General features: G+C 28.8%; 3 protein-coding genes and 1 long non-coding RNA gene across 9 annotated transcripts; 1 reads left to right on the forward strand and 3 right to left on the reverse strand.

Annotated features, from left to right (window-relative positions):
• Positions 1–207: 207 nt before the first annotated feature.
• Positions 208–11056, forward strand: LOC117243061 (serine/threonine-protein kinase atr). Of its 2 annotated transcripts, XR_004495382.1 has the most exons (40): positions 208–251; positions 329–534; positions 613–783; positions 840–997; positions 1067–1216; positions 1282–1480; positions 1553–1692; positions 1774–2342; positions 2412–2576; positions 2641–3123; positions 3193–3370; positions 3444–3689; positions 3763–3879; positions 3956–4078; positions 4147–4394; positions 4458–4679; positions 4755–4926; positions 5000–5126; positions 5188–5312; positions 5386–5546; positions 5623–5783; positions 5864–6057; positions 6123–6207; positions 6286–6431; positions 6500–6616; positions 6687–7051; positions 7161–7421; positions 7490–7715; positions 7971–8155; positions 8213–8412; positions 8481–8653; positions 8710–8853; positions 8909–9066; positions 9134–9365; positions 9451–9589; positions 9665–9779; positions 9863–10016; positions 10169–10405; positions 10485–10821; positions 10901–11056. XR_004495382.1 is itself a non-coding variant. In XM_033510226.1 (39 exons), the coding sequence occupies exons 1-39, from the start codon at positions 208–210 to the stop codon at positions 10665–10667; spliced, it is 7479 nt and encodes a 2492-aa protein (XP_033366117.1). In that variant the 3' UTR covers positions 10668–11056. The 2 variants fall into 2 exon arrangements, 1 of the variants encoding a protein (XP_033366117.1); XM_033510226.1 differs by having other exon boundaries at positions 10485–11056.
• LOC117243080 lies at positions 1476–10169 on the reverse strand. Its single transcript, XR_004495388.1, has 3 exons — positions 9878–10169; positions 9647–9798; positions 1476–1651 (listed from the first exon to the last, which is right to left on the reverse strand). It is a non-coding gene; the product is annotated as an uncharacterized LOC117243080 (long non-coding RNA).
• LOC117243077 (odorant receptor 13a-like) lies at positions 11018–12114 on the reverse strand. Of its 4 annotated transcripts, XM_033510263.1 has the most exons (4): positions 11672–12114; positions 11496–11596; positions 11333–11432; positions 11018–11248 (listed from the first exon to the last, which is right to left on the reverse strand). In XM_033510263.1, exons 1-4 carry the CDS (start codon positions 11774–11776, stop codon positions 11126–11128), a joined length of 429 nt encoding a protein of 142 aa, XP_033366154.1. In that variant the 5' UTR covers positions 11777–12114; the 3' UTR covers positions 11018–11125. The 4 variants fall into 4 exon arrangements, with proteins under 4 accessions (XP_033366154.1, XP_033366153.1, XP_033366152.1 ...); XM_033510262.1 differs by having other exon boundaries at positions 11496–12114; XM_033510261.1 differs by having other exon boundaries at positions 11018–11432; positions 11672–12112.
• A 937-nt stretch (positions 12115–13051) lies between these two features.
• On the reverse strand, positions 13052–15490 carry LOC117243071 (actin-like protein 6B). 2 transcript variants are annotated; one of them, XM_033510252.1, is made up of 6 exons: positions 15316–15490; positions 14755–15100; positions 14341–14670; positions 14015–14266; positions 13738–13935; positions 13052–13661 (listed from the first exon to the last, which is right to left on the reverse strand). In XM_033510252.1, exons 2-6 carry the CDS (start codon positions 15079–15081, stop codon positions 13446–13448), a joined length of 1323 nt encoding a protein of 440 aa, XP_033366143.1. In that variant the 5' UTR covers positions 15082–15100; positions 15316–15490; the 3' UTR covers positions 13052–13445. The 2 variants fall into 2 exon arrangements, with proteins under 2 accessions (XP_033366143.1, XP_033366142.1); XM_033510251.1 differs by having other exon boundaries at positions 15424–15441.
• Between the last annotated feature and the right edge of the window lie 170 nt (positions 15491–15660).

Here is a 15660-nt window from a genome sequence, read left to right on the forward strand (position 1 = left end):
CAATTCAAAAGTCTAATTTTACCGCTGAATCAAAACACCAAATTTTTGTTTGAAAACATGCCTTTAATGAACGAACACATTTAATATTTTTAAGCAATGTCTACCGGTTAGCGCAATGTTTGATAATTATTTGATTTTGTTATAATATAATATTTACTTTTATACATTGCGTACGATCTAAGAAAATTAATAACGTGGATTAATAATATGGAAGTACATGATAACTCAATTATTCTTCAAACTAGTACCAGGTAAAGTATTGTGTTAACATTTTTAAAGTATATAAAATTTTTTATTTTAGATAATAATGAGAAAATGATTTTTCTAGTAATGTGACAGTGGCAGATTCGGTATGGAAATTCATTAATAGTCCTATAATTGCAATATTTTCTGATTTAAAAAATGCAACTGCCAAACAAATGCTTTGTTCTTTATTAGAGTCAATAATTAAAAGTTCAGCTACTCTGACAACAGTTTTAATTCCACCTTTCAGCAATGGAATGCAAAATGAAACGCTAAAATGTCAATATACTGGTATAACAATTATGACTAATAAATAATAATGAGGATACATTGACAAAACACAGTGAAGTAACATACCTTTAATTATAGCATTTACCACCTGGTTGTTTGGTGTTATGTTTCACCTAGTTGGAAATCCTTTAAGTAATGAAGTTCTTAGCAACAGCATAGAGATACAAGCTTGTATGCTTAGAATATTATCTAGACATCATATTACAATGTTTGAAACGATTAGTAATGAATATATAAACATTCTTCAAGGTATGTATTAAAAATGGTATCATATATGCAACACCTAATAATATCATTAATTTCAGAAATATCAGAATTTTACAAAATCAGTGGAGAAGAACATACAATAGTATTGAACAAATTTCATACAGAAAAAGATATTATAAAAAATTTGGATTTACAAGCATTTCCTGTTACAATAAAATACTGTGATATACCACAAGTGCAAACATCTATAATTAAAGTAACAAATTTTTATTTAATTTTCATTAATGTATTTTATATTGTTATAAAAATTGTTATATTTTTTCAGATTATAGAAAGGACAGGAGTTTCTGTTTGGAATCATAAAATACTCTCTGAAAAAGTATTAAATATAATCATGATATCTGTTCCAAATGTAAAATTTATAGCATTAAATCTTTGTATAAAATTAATGAAATTTTCATTACTTAGTAAACAGGCAAGTATATTGTGTAGTAAGTTAAGATACATATATATCAATAATTTGGAGTTAAACATTTTAAGGAACATGAAAATTTGATACTCTATGTTATTGAGATTATTAAGTTACTTCCTACGTGGTTAAACTTATATGAAGTATCAGAGAATCAATTGAATAAATTTTTATGGGCATCTATTGAACTTATTCGGTCTTTATCAGTATCTTCAAACAGCATTGAACTCTGCTTTCAAATCATTGATTTTACAGTTAATGAAATGAAATGTGAGTTAATTATGTATAAATATTTTTGGCCCTCTCTTTGTAATATGTTATAAATTAAAGATTCATGTTTAGGTCGAGATACTAATCTTAATGCTGTAGAAGAAATACAAAAAGTAGCGTGTAGCAAGATTCAGCAATATTTTATCATGAGACCAAGGATTTGTAGTCTTTCTGAAACAGAAAAATTTATTTCATATTTTGAATATTGTCCGGTTTGTAACAATTAAAATTATGTGATGCTATATTTATTGCATAAACTACTATAGTATTTTAATGCAAAAAAATCATTTCAGGATATTATTATAATTTTTATTCATTGTGTACTTATTGATATCAAACACACAGTTAGTGCAAATGCTTCAGTGAATAATATATGTAATTCATGGAATTTATTAAAAAAAGAGTTAATAACTGCAACACAAAAGGAAAGGTTTAAAACATCCATGTATATCTTAAAAGCCTCACATATTTTACAATCATGGTTGAAAGAACTACAGTTAACAACAAATTTGTATACACATGAGTTAGATTATGTTTTGAAGGTATTATTAAAAAATCTAAATTCTGGGCTACATCAGCAAAAAGATATTATTTTCGAATGTCTAATATATATGATAGCACATAATGAATCAGATAAAGATTTAATTCAGAAAATATTAACATTACCATTTATACAAAATATTGAAATTCCTGTGGATATACTCAATAATCATGCAAAAGAAATTGCTAAATCTCTTAATACTGATACAATGTTAAAATGTCTCGAAGCTTTATGTGAACATGGTACTGGAATGGAACGATTAAAGTTATTAAATACATGTATAGTAGGTTACCAAACTGAGATAGCAGCAGGAGCAGTATTGTAAGTAATTCATGTCTGAAATCATAAAAGTAATGAAATAGATATGTTAAACCATGTAAATATTGATAGGAATAGTGTACTACTTTTAAAGAGTGAAGGAGTACAATTGGGAAGTATTTCAAGATATGTTCTTCAACCTGCATTACATTCAAAAGAACAGAAAGTTCATGAAATGCTTGTAATTGTATTGAGTAAAATATGCTGTTATTTGTCAAAATGTGGAAGTTTCAAAAGGTAATTTGTTATATAATTTATTCATTAATCAATGAAATGTTTGATAAAATATTTTTGTTCACAGAGGATCTGATAATACAACATGGACATTAAAGTGCAAATATTGTAATGATATATCTGAAAACAATATAAATTCTAATGCTTATATCTTGGAAGAATACGATCATCTTCTTCGTCCATATTTTAGTTTATTATCTTCAAATTTTGTTTCAGTACGTTTGAAAATCTCTGAAAATATTCTTTCTTTTTCAAATCACATTATGTCCTTTAACAATAACAAAGTAGCAAAAATGTGGTTTTTATATATAGAAGATGAAAATCCTGCTATCCGTTTCAATATTGCTACAGCAATAAAAAGACTATTATTGAATAAAATAGGCATCGTGTCAAAATTTACTATGACTATTGAAGATGATGTACCTGTTTGTTTAGACGAATTTGTTGGATCACTTATAAATACCATAGTACGATCACTTATGAAAGCTTTAACAGATGCAAACCATGAGTTGCATGATACTTTACTTATTACTGCAAGAAATTGTGGATGGTATAGTAAATATTTAAAAATATTTATTTTGTTTAATATATATAATTTCCTAACCATTTTCAATTTTAGTGTTCCATTGTTTATAATTGAAAGGCAAATTTTGAATATATTTTTAATTACTATATTGCACTCAACATCATCTTCAGCAGCAGTAGCTTTTGCAACTACCGCATATCATGATATTGCTAAATTCTTAAACGTTTCTCCAAAAGTTTTATACGTTAGATATAAAAAAGATTTTCTCAAGGTATATAAATTTTATTAAAATTAGAGGTATAAAATTATATTTTATCAGGCAATAGTATATTTTTCCATTTTAGCTCATAATACAATGTGCAGTTCATAACTTTATACATTATTCTTACAATATGGCTACATCTATACACCGTGTTGCAAAATGTATTGGTTACGAAGGATCACGCCAGTTACTATGCAAAGATGGACATTACGCAGTTTGTTTTTTACTTCCTTTTATTATTGATGTGCCGAATGCAAGAACTCTTTTGCATGACATAGCTGAATTAACCAGTATGGATGAGAAACAAATGTTAAAAGAATATTTTCCTGTATGTATATTAATAAGGAAATGTATTTATTTTGCTGTTGTTAATTATCACTTTAATTTAAATATTTGTTTAGTACATTTGCAGTTATGCATTTCTGAATATGCCTCTTGCTACTGCTACGGAATGTTTAAGATTAGTTTCGAAAATTACGCAGACGAATTTATCACTTTTAACAAGACAATCATTTATGGTAATGTAAATAATACACAAACTGGACTACATTATCAATACTCAATTTTAATAATTTCAATAAATGTAATTAATAGGGCATATTTGAAGAAATAATATTAAACTTTCATGAGTCTCCTAAGAAAATAGTTGGATTATTAAAAATTATATCTGATTATGATAGTAATGCAGATAAAAATTATGTTACACATAAAGGAATTGTAAGTTCATATCTTTAATTGTATCTTTTTACAAGAAAGAGTCAAATATACATGTGCAATATTTACAGGAATCTTATTTGAATTTACGTTTACACGGCATATTAGTTAATTTTGATATAAAGCTTGGATTAAAATCGGACGAACATACACAGCAGTCAGCACTTGCTTCATTAGCTGCACTAATGGAGTATATGGGTGCACAATATTTGACACCGCTGAGGTATAAGATTTTGGCGACACTACGAACTTCGCTAGGATTTAAAAGACCAGGATTTAGACCTCTTGTTTGTGATGCATGGAATGCATTTATTCATAAGTATGTAATAAAAATCATTATGTTCACAAATAACGAATAATGAATTGTCTATTAATTTTTCAGTATAGCTATTAAAGAACTTGGTCCATTGTTACCAACGATATATGTTTCATTAATATCATTATTAAATATGTATCGAGAAAAAATAATTACAATGCTAATGTTCCTACTTATTAAATGTAATGAAGAATGTCCAGAACATATTGCAGAATTGTTTTTTATAGATGATATTGAAGTACCTGTTGAAATGTCAAGCATAATTAAAGCACGAATTTTACAAACTAGGTATATAAAATATATTTTTTTCCAAATATTAAATACTTAAATAGTTTACTGTATTAACGTTTGTATAAATTTTAGGCCTAAAGGATTTGAAGAGAATTTAAAATTATGGCTTAAACGAATTACGCATGAAACGGACGAAGTAATAATCAGAGCTTTGATGTATTTACAAAAATTTTTAGCTGAAAATCGTAGTCAACTGAATGAAATGATTTTGAGTGAAACAAATATCCATCCATTGATTGTTGATGTGGGTTTGTTACTTAAAATAAAAAATATGTTAATGATATATAGTAACTATTATGATATAAATAACTTTTTAGTTATTATACACATTATTAATCGGATGTCAACATAAAGATGAATCTATCCGTCTATTATATGGCGAATGTTTAGGAGAATTAGGAGCTATTGAACCAAGTCTTCTCCCTCGTAGAATTATTTCTAGAGGTATACTGTACATTAATTTGTTATTTATTTAGTTTTTATATTAATTTCTTTTACATTTTAGTTGACAGTAAATTTATTTCTGATATGAATGAAGAATTTGCTTGTGCTATACTTTTTGAGCATGTTCGGGCGTTTCAAATGCAGAAAAGTAGTCAGAGTATGGATTGTTTCTCACTTGCTATTCAAGTAAGTAATACATTATCTTATGGCCTTCTCTATGACAGATACATTTGTATTTTACAAATGTAAATAATTTTAGGAAATTTTAAGAACATATGATATTTCGCCCCAAGGGAAAAACAGTGAACTATGGAATAGTTTACCAGTGACTATGAAACAGATCATTACCCCATTTTTAACTTCACATTACAAGATTGCAACTATCAGTGATGACAAAACGTTTCCTCATCCTATTTATGGGTAAATATTTAATAAAAAAAGGGCTATAATATTGAATTATTATTCATTATATTCAATTAACTTATTTTTCAAACAGTTCTGAAGCTGGTTCCTCTGTAGAAAACTGGGCATATAATTGGTTTTGTAATATGTTTAGTAATATCCACGATGAATCTCTTAATAATGTATTACGAGCATGTAAATTAGCACTCAAGCGTGATATAAAAATATTAACATTTTGTTTACCCCATGTTGTTGGTAAGCATTTTTATTAATATTATTTTCGCAGTATGAGTCATTAACTATAATCTAAACATACATTATATTTTACTCATCAGCGTATATAATAACAAATAGTACTACACAAGAGCACGCAAAAATACGAGAAGAAATATTAACAATTATCGATGTTAGAAAAAAACCTACACTTGATCCTGAACTATCACGTCATAGACCTCTTAGACATGGACATAGAATAAAAGCAGATGATGCCAGAATTTCCGAAGAAACTAGGCGTACACGTTGTGCACAGGTATGTATATAAAAAATGATATTTTTACTGCTCAATTAATAATCTTTTTTATAATTTTCGAATAGATCATATTTTCAGTATTAGATCATTTGCAAAGATGGCTTTGGGAACAACGATTGGTTCGAAATCACAAGTATGAAGCTTTAAAGAGTGAGTCCTTTATATTTAAATTGTTAACAATAAAATATAATAATTATTAATGAATATATATTTTATTGTTGAATCTAGACTTTTGTGAAACATTAAATGCATTAGTAGTGGCAGAAGGATGTTATCAATTTCAAGAATATCATAGAGCACTAATGTATTTAGAACAACACATGGCTTCTTCTAATAAGGGATTATCAGAAGCATTGGAGGGTGGATTACTTGCTGTAAGTATCAATATAAGGTTAAAAATAGTCCGTTTATTAGCTATATCTTCTTTTTTGTGTATATGTAGAAAATATATGCACAACTGGATGAACCAGATGGCATATCTGGCATATTAGCTACACAGGATCATACTCCTACAGTTCAACAACTAGTTTTAGCTCATGAAGTCAATGGGCAACTTCAGGTATAATAAAATTTATTTATTTAAATATCAATATATATTCATATATTCGAAATGTTCATGAAATATATAGGATGCTGCTACCTGTTATGAAAGATTGGCACAGAAAAAAACTTTGAAGCATACATATTTACAAGGAATGATCCAGTGTTATCTTGGTCTCGATCAACCTTTTACAGCAAAACATATCACTGAAGGAGTCTTAAGTAACAGATCAGAGTTAGAGCCATTAATGATTGAACACGAGCCGTTTTGGAGATTAGCTCATTTCATAAGATTTGATGACACTTCCCAAAAAAATATAAAACATATACTACTTGAAGATCTTAAGAAAGGTATTAAACCAGATTTATCATCCTTAAAAAAGAATCTGGTATCATTGTTAGAAGATGCATCACGGCCAGGAGCTTATCAACAAAGCTATTCTTACATTATGAAGTAAGATTAATATTTAAAACTATATCTCATGCTAAAAAACGGTTTATTGTATCTTACTTACTGTCTTACTGAACTAATTATTTTTTACTGTACTTATTATGATGGATAGGTTACATATATTAAATGAATTTGATAAAGCAGTTGCTACTATGCTGACTGATATGGGAAAATTACCAATGATATTCGAAGAATGGGAGAAACGTGGTCAACTTGTCCGCGCTTCACGAGGAGTAGAATTTGTGTTGAGTATGCGTAGAGCTACACTAGATTTGGCACTTCAATTACAGAGAGAAATTGAAAACAAAGAAAATTCTGTATTAAAACAAGAAATTGGCAAGATTTGGCTTAAGAGTGCGAAGATTGCGAGAAAGTAAGTGCCATTATTTATAACTACATATATAATATTTATCATCTTGCTTTGTTACTCATTTCTTTCAGGAGTGGATTACATCAACAAGCATATATGTATATTTTGTCTGCCAGTGATTCTTGTCCTCCACAACAACTTTATATAGAACAAGCACAATTATATTGGCAAAAGGGCTGTCAAGAAGACGCTTTTATAACCCTAAAGCGTTGTTTCTCCAGTTGTTTTCGTCCAGCTATGCACTACAAAAATTTGCCAACAGGCGAATCTTTAGAAGAAAGGAAACAATGTGCAAAGGTTTGTTTATACAAAAGAAGTATAATATTGGTATAGTGTAATATTAGGGTGGGATTTCCTACGTGCGTCCAATCAATGCACGCATCTATATCTTAAGACATAATCTTAAACTCTCAATAAAGAAGCATACTTTTGTGTTTGTAGCGATATCGTGTGATTCGCGTTTAGGATTATGTCTGATGCAACCGCGCGCGTTGTACGCACATAGGAAATCCCACCTTTAGCCAATAATACCAATATTCATTTATTGTATAGGCAAAACTTTTATATGCGAAATATAATGATGAAACAGTTAATGTAGATACCGATGCTAATATTATAAATTACAAAGAAGCTATTGAAGTTTGGAGAGAATGGGAAAAAAGTTTACTGTTTTGTGCACAGTACTATGAGTCTGTTATAGATAGAATGTCTGATGAAGAGAAAGATTCAATGGGACGGTAAGTACAAAACAATACATTATTTCTAATGGGTAAGATAATTAACAATATGTTTAGAGATTTACAAGTGCATACCATGAATTACTATGGGAAGTCACTTCAATATGGTTGTAAGTACATTCATCAATCTATGCCGAGAATGTTGACTATATGGTTAGATTTCGCTTCGCGTGCAACATCACGATCTGACAGTCTTAATGATGGGGAACAAGAAAAATTTCGACGAGACGCATTATTAAAAATGTCAAAAATCATGGGTGAGTATAATAATTCCAACTATTGAATTAAAATAAAACTAAATGATGATTTCTTTCCTATGGTATAGAAGTGTATCATGAAAGACTACCAATATTCATGTGGCTAACTGCATTTAGCCAACTTGTATCACGAATATGTCATCCTTCTCTTGAGGTGCAAAAGACTATCTGTACCATATTAGTAAAACTAATTCATGCTTATCCCCAACATAGTTTATGGATGATGGCATCAGTTATTAATGTAAGTTATTTATCTATTAATAATTAAAGAAAATTTTAATAGAATATTCTTTACAGTCTTCATATCCTGCACGACAAAGACGTTGCCAAGAAATTCTTAGTCATCCTAAACTTAAAACGCCAGAAATGACCAAACTTATTACAGATTTTCATAAATTATGGGAGCGATTAATTGAATTATCAAATAAAGCAATACCAGAAGTAAGTTAAAATACTAATTTATATAAACTTTTATATATTTATGATTCTTTAACAGGGTGTTATGAATACGACGGTAAATCTCTTGTCACGGAATCTTCCCCGTTTACTTTCAAGCAAGGAATTTAGTCCAATAATGATACCAACGACCAAATTTAGACAACTGCATCTGCCGTCTAAGGGCATGTCGTTAGAAAATTATAATGCATTTTCTTCGTATGTATGACATTTTTTTTATATCACTGTATATCATAAAAAGTTTATAATCTTTTGTAAATTTTAGAAATTGGATTCATATATCCGGAATAGAAGATAATGTAGCTGTTATGCCATCTCTTCAAAGACCGCGGCGTATTACATTAAAAGGGTCGGATGGTAAAGATTATCTATTTATGTGTAAGCCAAAAGATGATTTACGAAGAGACTTCAGATTAATGGAATTCAATGATATTGTAAATAAATATCTTCAAAATGATCCAGAATCTCGACAAAGAAGATTGTATATACGGACATATGTAAATACATAATAACTTTAAATGTACTGTTAGGAGCTTAAATTTTAATTACAGAGTTTAAATTAAGTGTAAGTTTAAATTACAGAGCGTTGTACCTCTGAATGAAGAATGCGGTTTAGTAGAATGGGTACCGAATTTAGTTGGGTTTAGACCCATTATTATAAGTTTGTATAAAGAAAGAGGTATTGCAATTTCGAATAGAGAACTTAGAAGCATATTATGCTGTAAGTAGAAATACTATATTGTAAAGAAACATTGTTGATAAGTACGAAAATTCTTACTTGAACATTGCATTGTAGCGTTAAAAGATCCATTGGAGAAGAAAAAGAAGGTGTTTCTACAACAACTTCTTCCGCGTCATCCATCAGTACTCGGAGATTGGTTTCGTCTTACATTCCCTGATCCATATGGGTGGTGCGTTTCACAATTATTTCTGTAGATAAAGCAAACATATATTATTTAAACGTAAAAAAATAATAAACATATATGTATAATAGGTATGAAGCACGTACTGCCTATATTAGAACTACAGCAGTAATGTCTATGGTGGGATATATTCTTGGCCTTGGAGATCGTCATGGAGAAAATATATTATTTGATTCTAAATGTGGAGATTGTGTACACGTAGATTTTAATTGTTTGTTTAATAGGGTATGTAAGAGATTTATTCATAAATTAAAACCTCAATACAATTTAAATGCTTCACATTTATTCTTTGTTTTAATATCTAGTAAGGCAAAACATGACTAAGTAGTTTATATACAATAATTATTGTAATAATTCAAAAATATTTCAATTATCAGGGAGAATTGTTTGAGTGGCCAGAACGTGTACCATTTCGTTTAACGCATAATATGGTAGATGCTATGGGACCATTAAAAATTGAGGGACCGTTTAGGCGCGCTTGTGAAATAACTATGAGGGTTCTCCGACAACAAAGTAGCACATTATTAAGTGTATTAACACCATTTGTATATGACCCACTTGTAAGCTGGAATAAGAATCATATTAGTGAAGGTGGTGAGAAAACAAATGAAAAAGTAAGCCATAATATAATATATTATAATGCAATAAATTGTTAATATAAATGGAACATAAAATACATAATTGAAATTTTAGGCTGTGGAACATATAAAAAATATAGAACAACGACTCAAAGGTTTAATTCGATATCATGGAAAAAAATTAGAGAATATTGCTTTAAATCTTAGTGTTGAGGGACAAACTAATCAGTTGATTTTAGAAGCAACTAATGTAGATAATCTTTGTCAAATGTACTTTGGATGGGGCGCATACATGTAAAGAATATTACGATTTATTAAGTATTTAATAATTTAATGTTTATACATCAACTGATTATTAGTAAATTGAAACTATACAAACCAGTTCCTAGACTAAGATTCTGAATTAAAGCTCTGAAGCATCATAAAATATGAAAATGCAGTACTGAGTATCTGTAAATATATGTAAATGGTCAAATAATTGTTATTATCTCGGTAATATTATGCTAACGAATATTTTACATATTTTTTTAGATAAATATGTGATGAAACTTTTACCGCTGTAAAATTTTCCAAATGCATTATGTATAATTTTCCTGCTGTAATATAACTAGGTCTTTGAGAACGCACAATGATCATACACAATTCATCTTTAATAAAAGTTGCTAATTGAGACCATTGTATGGAATATACAGCTGTGCTTATACTGAAACTCTTTTACACTTAAAATTAAGTACATCTATTCTTATACATATGTAATTATATAATATCATCCACCTCTTGTATTAACATGTCTCCAGGAAAACAGAAAAGTAATAATTGAAAAAATGCCACGATTAAATGAGAAGCAAACTTAATCATTTTAGACTGTTCCATTAACGTCTGTAATGCAAAAATATGTATTAAATAACATATAATAAGTTGCATATGATTTATTACAATTTTTAAATCTGTAAATATGCGTACTGCAGAAACCTGAAATCCGACGAAACAAATTAGGAGACTACTGATCATTGCTTGTAAAAAGAGTATTAGATGGAAATTTTTTTCCATATTGTCGCAAAACCTGAATTATATTAAAGTGAATAAGAAATAATAAAATTTTTGGAAGCACATGAAATCTATTTACCAAAGCACTACTTGATGATGTTTGATTACATGTATTATTTGAATTTTGATTTCGTATAAATTTGCATTTATGTGTTTTGAATTAGTCTTTAAACGAGTTATCTGCAATAATTGGATTATTTTAAAATATATAACATTACAATTATATACATATATATAGTAGAATACAATACATACACGATAGATGTATGAATCGAGTTGTTTCACATTTTTTCTAAGTACCGCAAAATGTCCGCATGTATGAAGTAGAGCAGTTGCAATTAGACCATCAGTTGCAAGCATGACCAAACAACAAATACTTGTTGCCAATATTTGAGATGCATATGCAATCTATATATGTAATTATATTTATAAACTAATAACTACAATTAAACACGAGTTTGTAATGCAAGTGAAATGTAATGGTACCTCATACAAGGGAAATTTATAAAAAGCCACAGGATATGATGCAGCAAATGGAAAGTTCATAGTAAAATTATCTGAATCTTCATGCTTTGTAATTAATATTTCGATAATAGGTAAACTAAAGAAAAATAATAAGGCGTTACACATAGAAATGAGATATCCTTTGGTAATGGTTTTAGCATATCTGAAAGGATATATATTATTTATATGGAAAATACATTTATAAAACAAATAATTTAGTTTTAAATATTAATAATTATATACAATGCATATTTTTTTAAGTATTCAAAAACATTAGCTTCAATTATTTTCCAGTAATCTGTTAACATGAATTCAATAAAAAGCTCTAAATTCTTTCTATTGAACATCCAAATTGCTGATTTTAACATAGCAAGCGAAATTGTTAGTAAAGTTGAGCTACGAACAATAAAAAGAAGGATCTAATAAATATTTTATTTACAAGAAATGTTGATTACTTCATTTTTAGAAATATGCAAACCCTATTTCCATAACAATGTTTAAATCATTCCAATTTGTATAAATCATTGTTATTTGTGGTATAATAATAAGCATAATACAACTAATACATATAACATATCTCACAATACTTATTGGATAAAGTCCAACAAATTTAAGAACTAGTTGATTTATGAAAACATAATCTCTAATATTCATTGTATTTGGCTATCTATTCAGATATTTGATTTATAATAATAAACACATTTTATTTGCACATTTAAAAACTATGTTTCCACACAATTTAGATTTTGTCCATGTTTAGGACTCATTCCGTCATTACTGGACAACTACTTTTAAACAGTGAAACATTGTAAGTTTAACACGTTTAATTGTTGCCCTAAATTATTAAGAGCATAATGACATATTTGCTTTGTGGAGTACTTTTTGCTAAAACGTATAAAAGGAAGTATATAGCCATACGGGAATAGTCATTTAATGAATATGTCTAGTCTCCTTTGAAGTTATATACTTGGATCATATATTATTTGCACATCTTTACCATAGAATATTAAGTATAATGACAAGGAGGAACTTTAAAAAGAAAGCTATATTTTACTGTAGTATTCTATGAGGGAGAATTGTCCCTAGAATTAAAGTTAATTTCAAGAGGAAACATATGTGGAGGAACAACAGTAATCATGAAGATTTCAAAGACACAGCCTTTTACTGCAAGTTTTTATAAAAATCTTAGTACAATTCTTTATACACCATTCTTTATAACATTTTATTGCGTCTATGTTGTGCATTAATAATAAATAAAATTTTCATGTTTGACTACATATTTTACAGATTTCAGTAATACACATAAGTAGAACATACTTATCCATGTCTTAGGTCAATATGTAGAACACACTTAAATGAATATTATAAAAAAAAATCCAAATCTTTCATGATTGCATATCAGACTTAATTGTATCAGATGTATCAATTTATAGTTATTTCCTTAACACATTTATCAGAAATATATTTGTACAAGTACTGATAATATTATTAAGAAAGGACATATGGAAATAGCTTATGTTTCTATTTAAGGACATTTTCGTTCTACTTGGCTTTTGCCGCTTTCTTCATATTCTTGGCTTGATATCCACATTTGTTGGAAAGTTCCAATTGAAGCCAAAATTGATCCACCGATCCAAGCTCCGAATCGTCGTTCAGCACATCCATTTACACTAATTAGTTTCAACCTCATACTAGATGGAATTCTCATGGAAAGATCTCGGTTTAAACGTTCCGGAAAGCCCTGTATGATATTATATGAATGTTAAAAATTATGAAAAATTGTTGATATGAAATTAACATTTTTTATTAATATATACCTGAATGAATGAATTGCCACCAGTCACAACAACACTACCATAAAGTGCTGGTCTTACATCAACATCACACATGCCTACACTAGTTGTAACAATATGACCTACTCCTAACATAGTATTACCAACCAGACCACCACGCATTTGTACCATACTGGGGTCAAAAAGTGCTTCTGGTATACGAAATCTTTCACTTCCAAAATCCTTGAAATTTTATTTTATTGTTTTATTAAATATCTAACTATTCAATTTTTTTGATAATTGTATATTACTTAATTTTTACCTGATGATATCCAGCAGGAAATTCATATTGAACTGCAGGAATTGTGGAAACAATTTTTTCATCATATGGAGTTTCTGATACTTGCAACACTGTAGCTTGGAAGTCCTGTATAAGTTTCTTTACCATATAATTATGCCAAGATTTAGTAACATCAGGTAATCCCTTCTTTCTTACCCATCTTGGTTTTTCATGATCTTTAACAACTTCTTTGCTACCCACCATGTAAGAAGGGGACAAGTCAATGTCATTATCCTGTTATTATTTTGAAAATACAGTTATCCATCTTCTACACTATCATAAAAGAATATTTACAACCATATTTATACCTGAAGAAATTGTCTGCATTGCATACTTATATAATCTCCTCCAAGTGGAGATTTAACTATTGCCTGTGTTAATACAAAACCGTCTTGAACTGGTACAGCAGAAGTATGTGTTGCACCACTGTCAACTACAATACCAGTTGCTCTACCATTTGCAAAAGCAGCAAGAACCGCATTTTTGACAAGGAAATAGGCTGGTACATTATACTTTTCAAACATTAGTTCAGTCAGTTTTTCTCTTTTACTGCGTACATTCCATGGAGATTCAGAAAACAGTACTGGATGATATTCTGCATCTGACTGAATTACTTTGGAATAGGTATAATCTAAAACCTATTAAAACACATACTCAGATATATCTATATTCTATACACATGAAAATGAAATTTACTGTAGAATATTATATTTCTACATTACCTTCTCAAAATGATCCCAATCCTCAATCATCCCATCCTTCATGTAACTTACAACTTCCATATTGCTTCTTGGAACATGAAGTACAGTAGTATCAATATAATACTTGGTCCCAGATTGTGTAATATTGTTGTCTGGCTTTTTATCATCAATGTCCATTGGTTCTGTTTTTGTTGCTGTACAATTGCCATCTTCTCCTACACCTATAACTGCTGGAATTTCAGCTTTAGGGGTATCTTCTTGAGCATAACCAACTCTTAAAGAATGATGACCCAAGTCAAATACTAAGGCTCCAATTTCATCTCCTCCATAAAGCATGCCGCCTGACATTTTGTTTATTTTAAAATATCTATGATAAGAATTAGATTGTTTCAGTTGAAAAATCCTCCCTTAATAACATTTAAGTTTATATAATATAGTAAATTAGCCTTAAATGTAGGTTTTTATAAAAATGATATAAATAATAAGTTTACTACAGACAAATTGGAGTGGTAACAAATATAATACTAACAAATTCGTGAATTACAATTAAATTTCTATCTCTCTCTTAACCTTATAACTCACCGTAACTTTCTTACAAAAATAACTCAATGAAATTGCAAAAATACATGCATTTGACGACTACATGAACGTTTATTTACGTATTTCTTTTAAATACAACAGAAACATAACCTCAAATCAGAAAGACGCTTGATACCGCCACCATAAACATGGTTATCTCTAGATACACACAATCGAATTTTATAATCCTTAGATCTCCTCACATGTGTGTTTCGCATAAGAATTAAAATGAAGGTATATTAATAGTTTATTGTAAACAATTGTAAAATCACGCAGCAATATCATTTTTGTAACACAATTATAATACAAAATAAGTGTATACAATATTTTTCGTATCACTTAATATTT

This window comes from Bombus vosnesenskii, unplaced genomic scaffold (assembly GCF_011952255.1).
Source record: "Bombus vosnesenskii isolate JDL3184/JDL3185 unplaced genomic scaffold, Bvos_JDL3184-5_v1.1 scf7180000013265, whole genome shotgun sequence".
NCBI classification, from domain to species: domain Eukaryota; kingdom Metazoa; phylum Arthropoda; class Insecta; order Hymenoptera; family Apidae; genus Bombus; species Bombus vosnesenskii.

Bases quoted from the DNA above. Each gene is read 5' to 3' on its own strand.
- LOC117243071 (XM_033510252.1), bottom strand. From the start codon at position 15,081: ATGTCAGGCGGCATGCTTTATGGAGGAGATGAAATTGGAGCCTTAGTA. The intron at 14,267-14,340 runs GTATAAATATGG...AAATAATAACAG, and splicing joins AATGCAGACAATTTCTTCAG to GATAATGACATTGACTTGTC. The intron at 13,662-13,737 runs GTATATATTAAT...AATATCATACAG, and splicing joins GTGGCAATTCATTCATTCAG to GGCTTTCCGGAACGTTTAAA.
- LOC117243061 (XM_033510226.1), top strand. From the start codon at position 208: ATGGAAGTACATGATAACTCAATTATTCTTCAAACTAGTACCAG. The intron at 4,079-4,146 runs GTAAGTTCATAT...CAATATTTACAG, and splicing joins ATGTTACACATAAAGGAATT to GAATCTTATTTGAATTTACG. The intron at 9,366-9,450 runs GTAAATACATAA...TTTAAATTACAG, and splicing joins GATTGTATATACGGACATAT to AGCGTTGTACCTCTGAATGA.
- LOC117243077 (XM_033510260.1), bottom strand. From the start codon at position 11,776: ATGCTTGCAACTGATGGTCTAATTGCAACTGCTCTACTTCATACATGC. The intron at 11,433-11,495 runs GTAAATAGATTT...AATATAATTCAG, and splicing joins CATCATCAAGTAGTGCTTTG to GTTTTGCGACAATATGGAAA.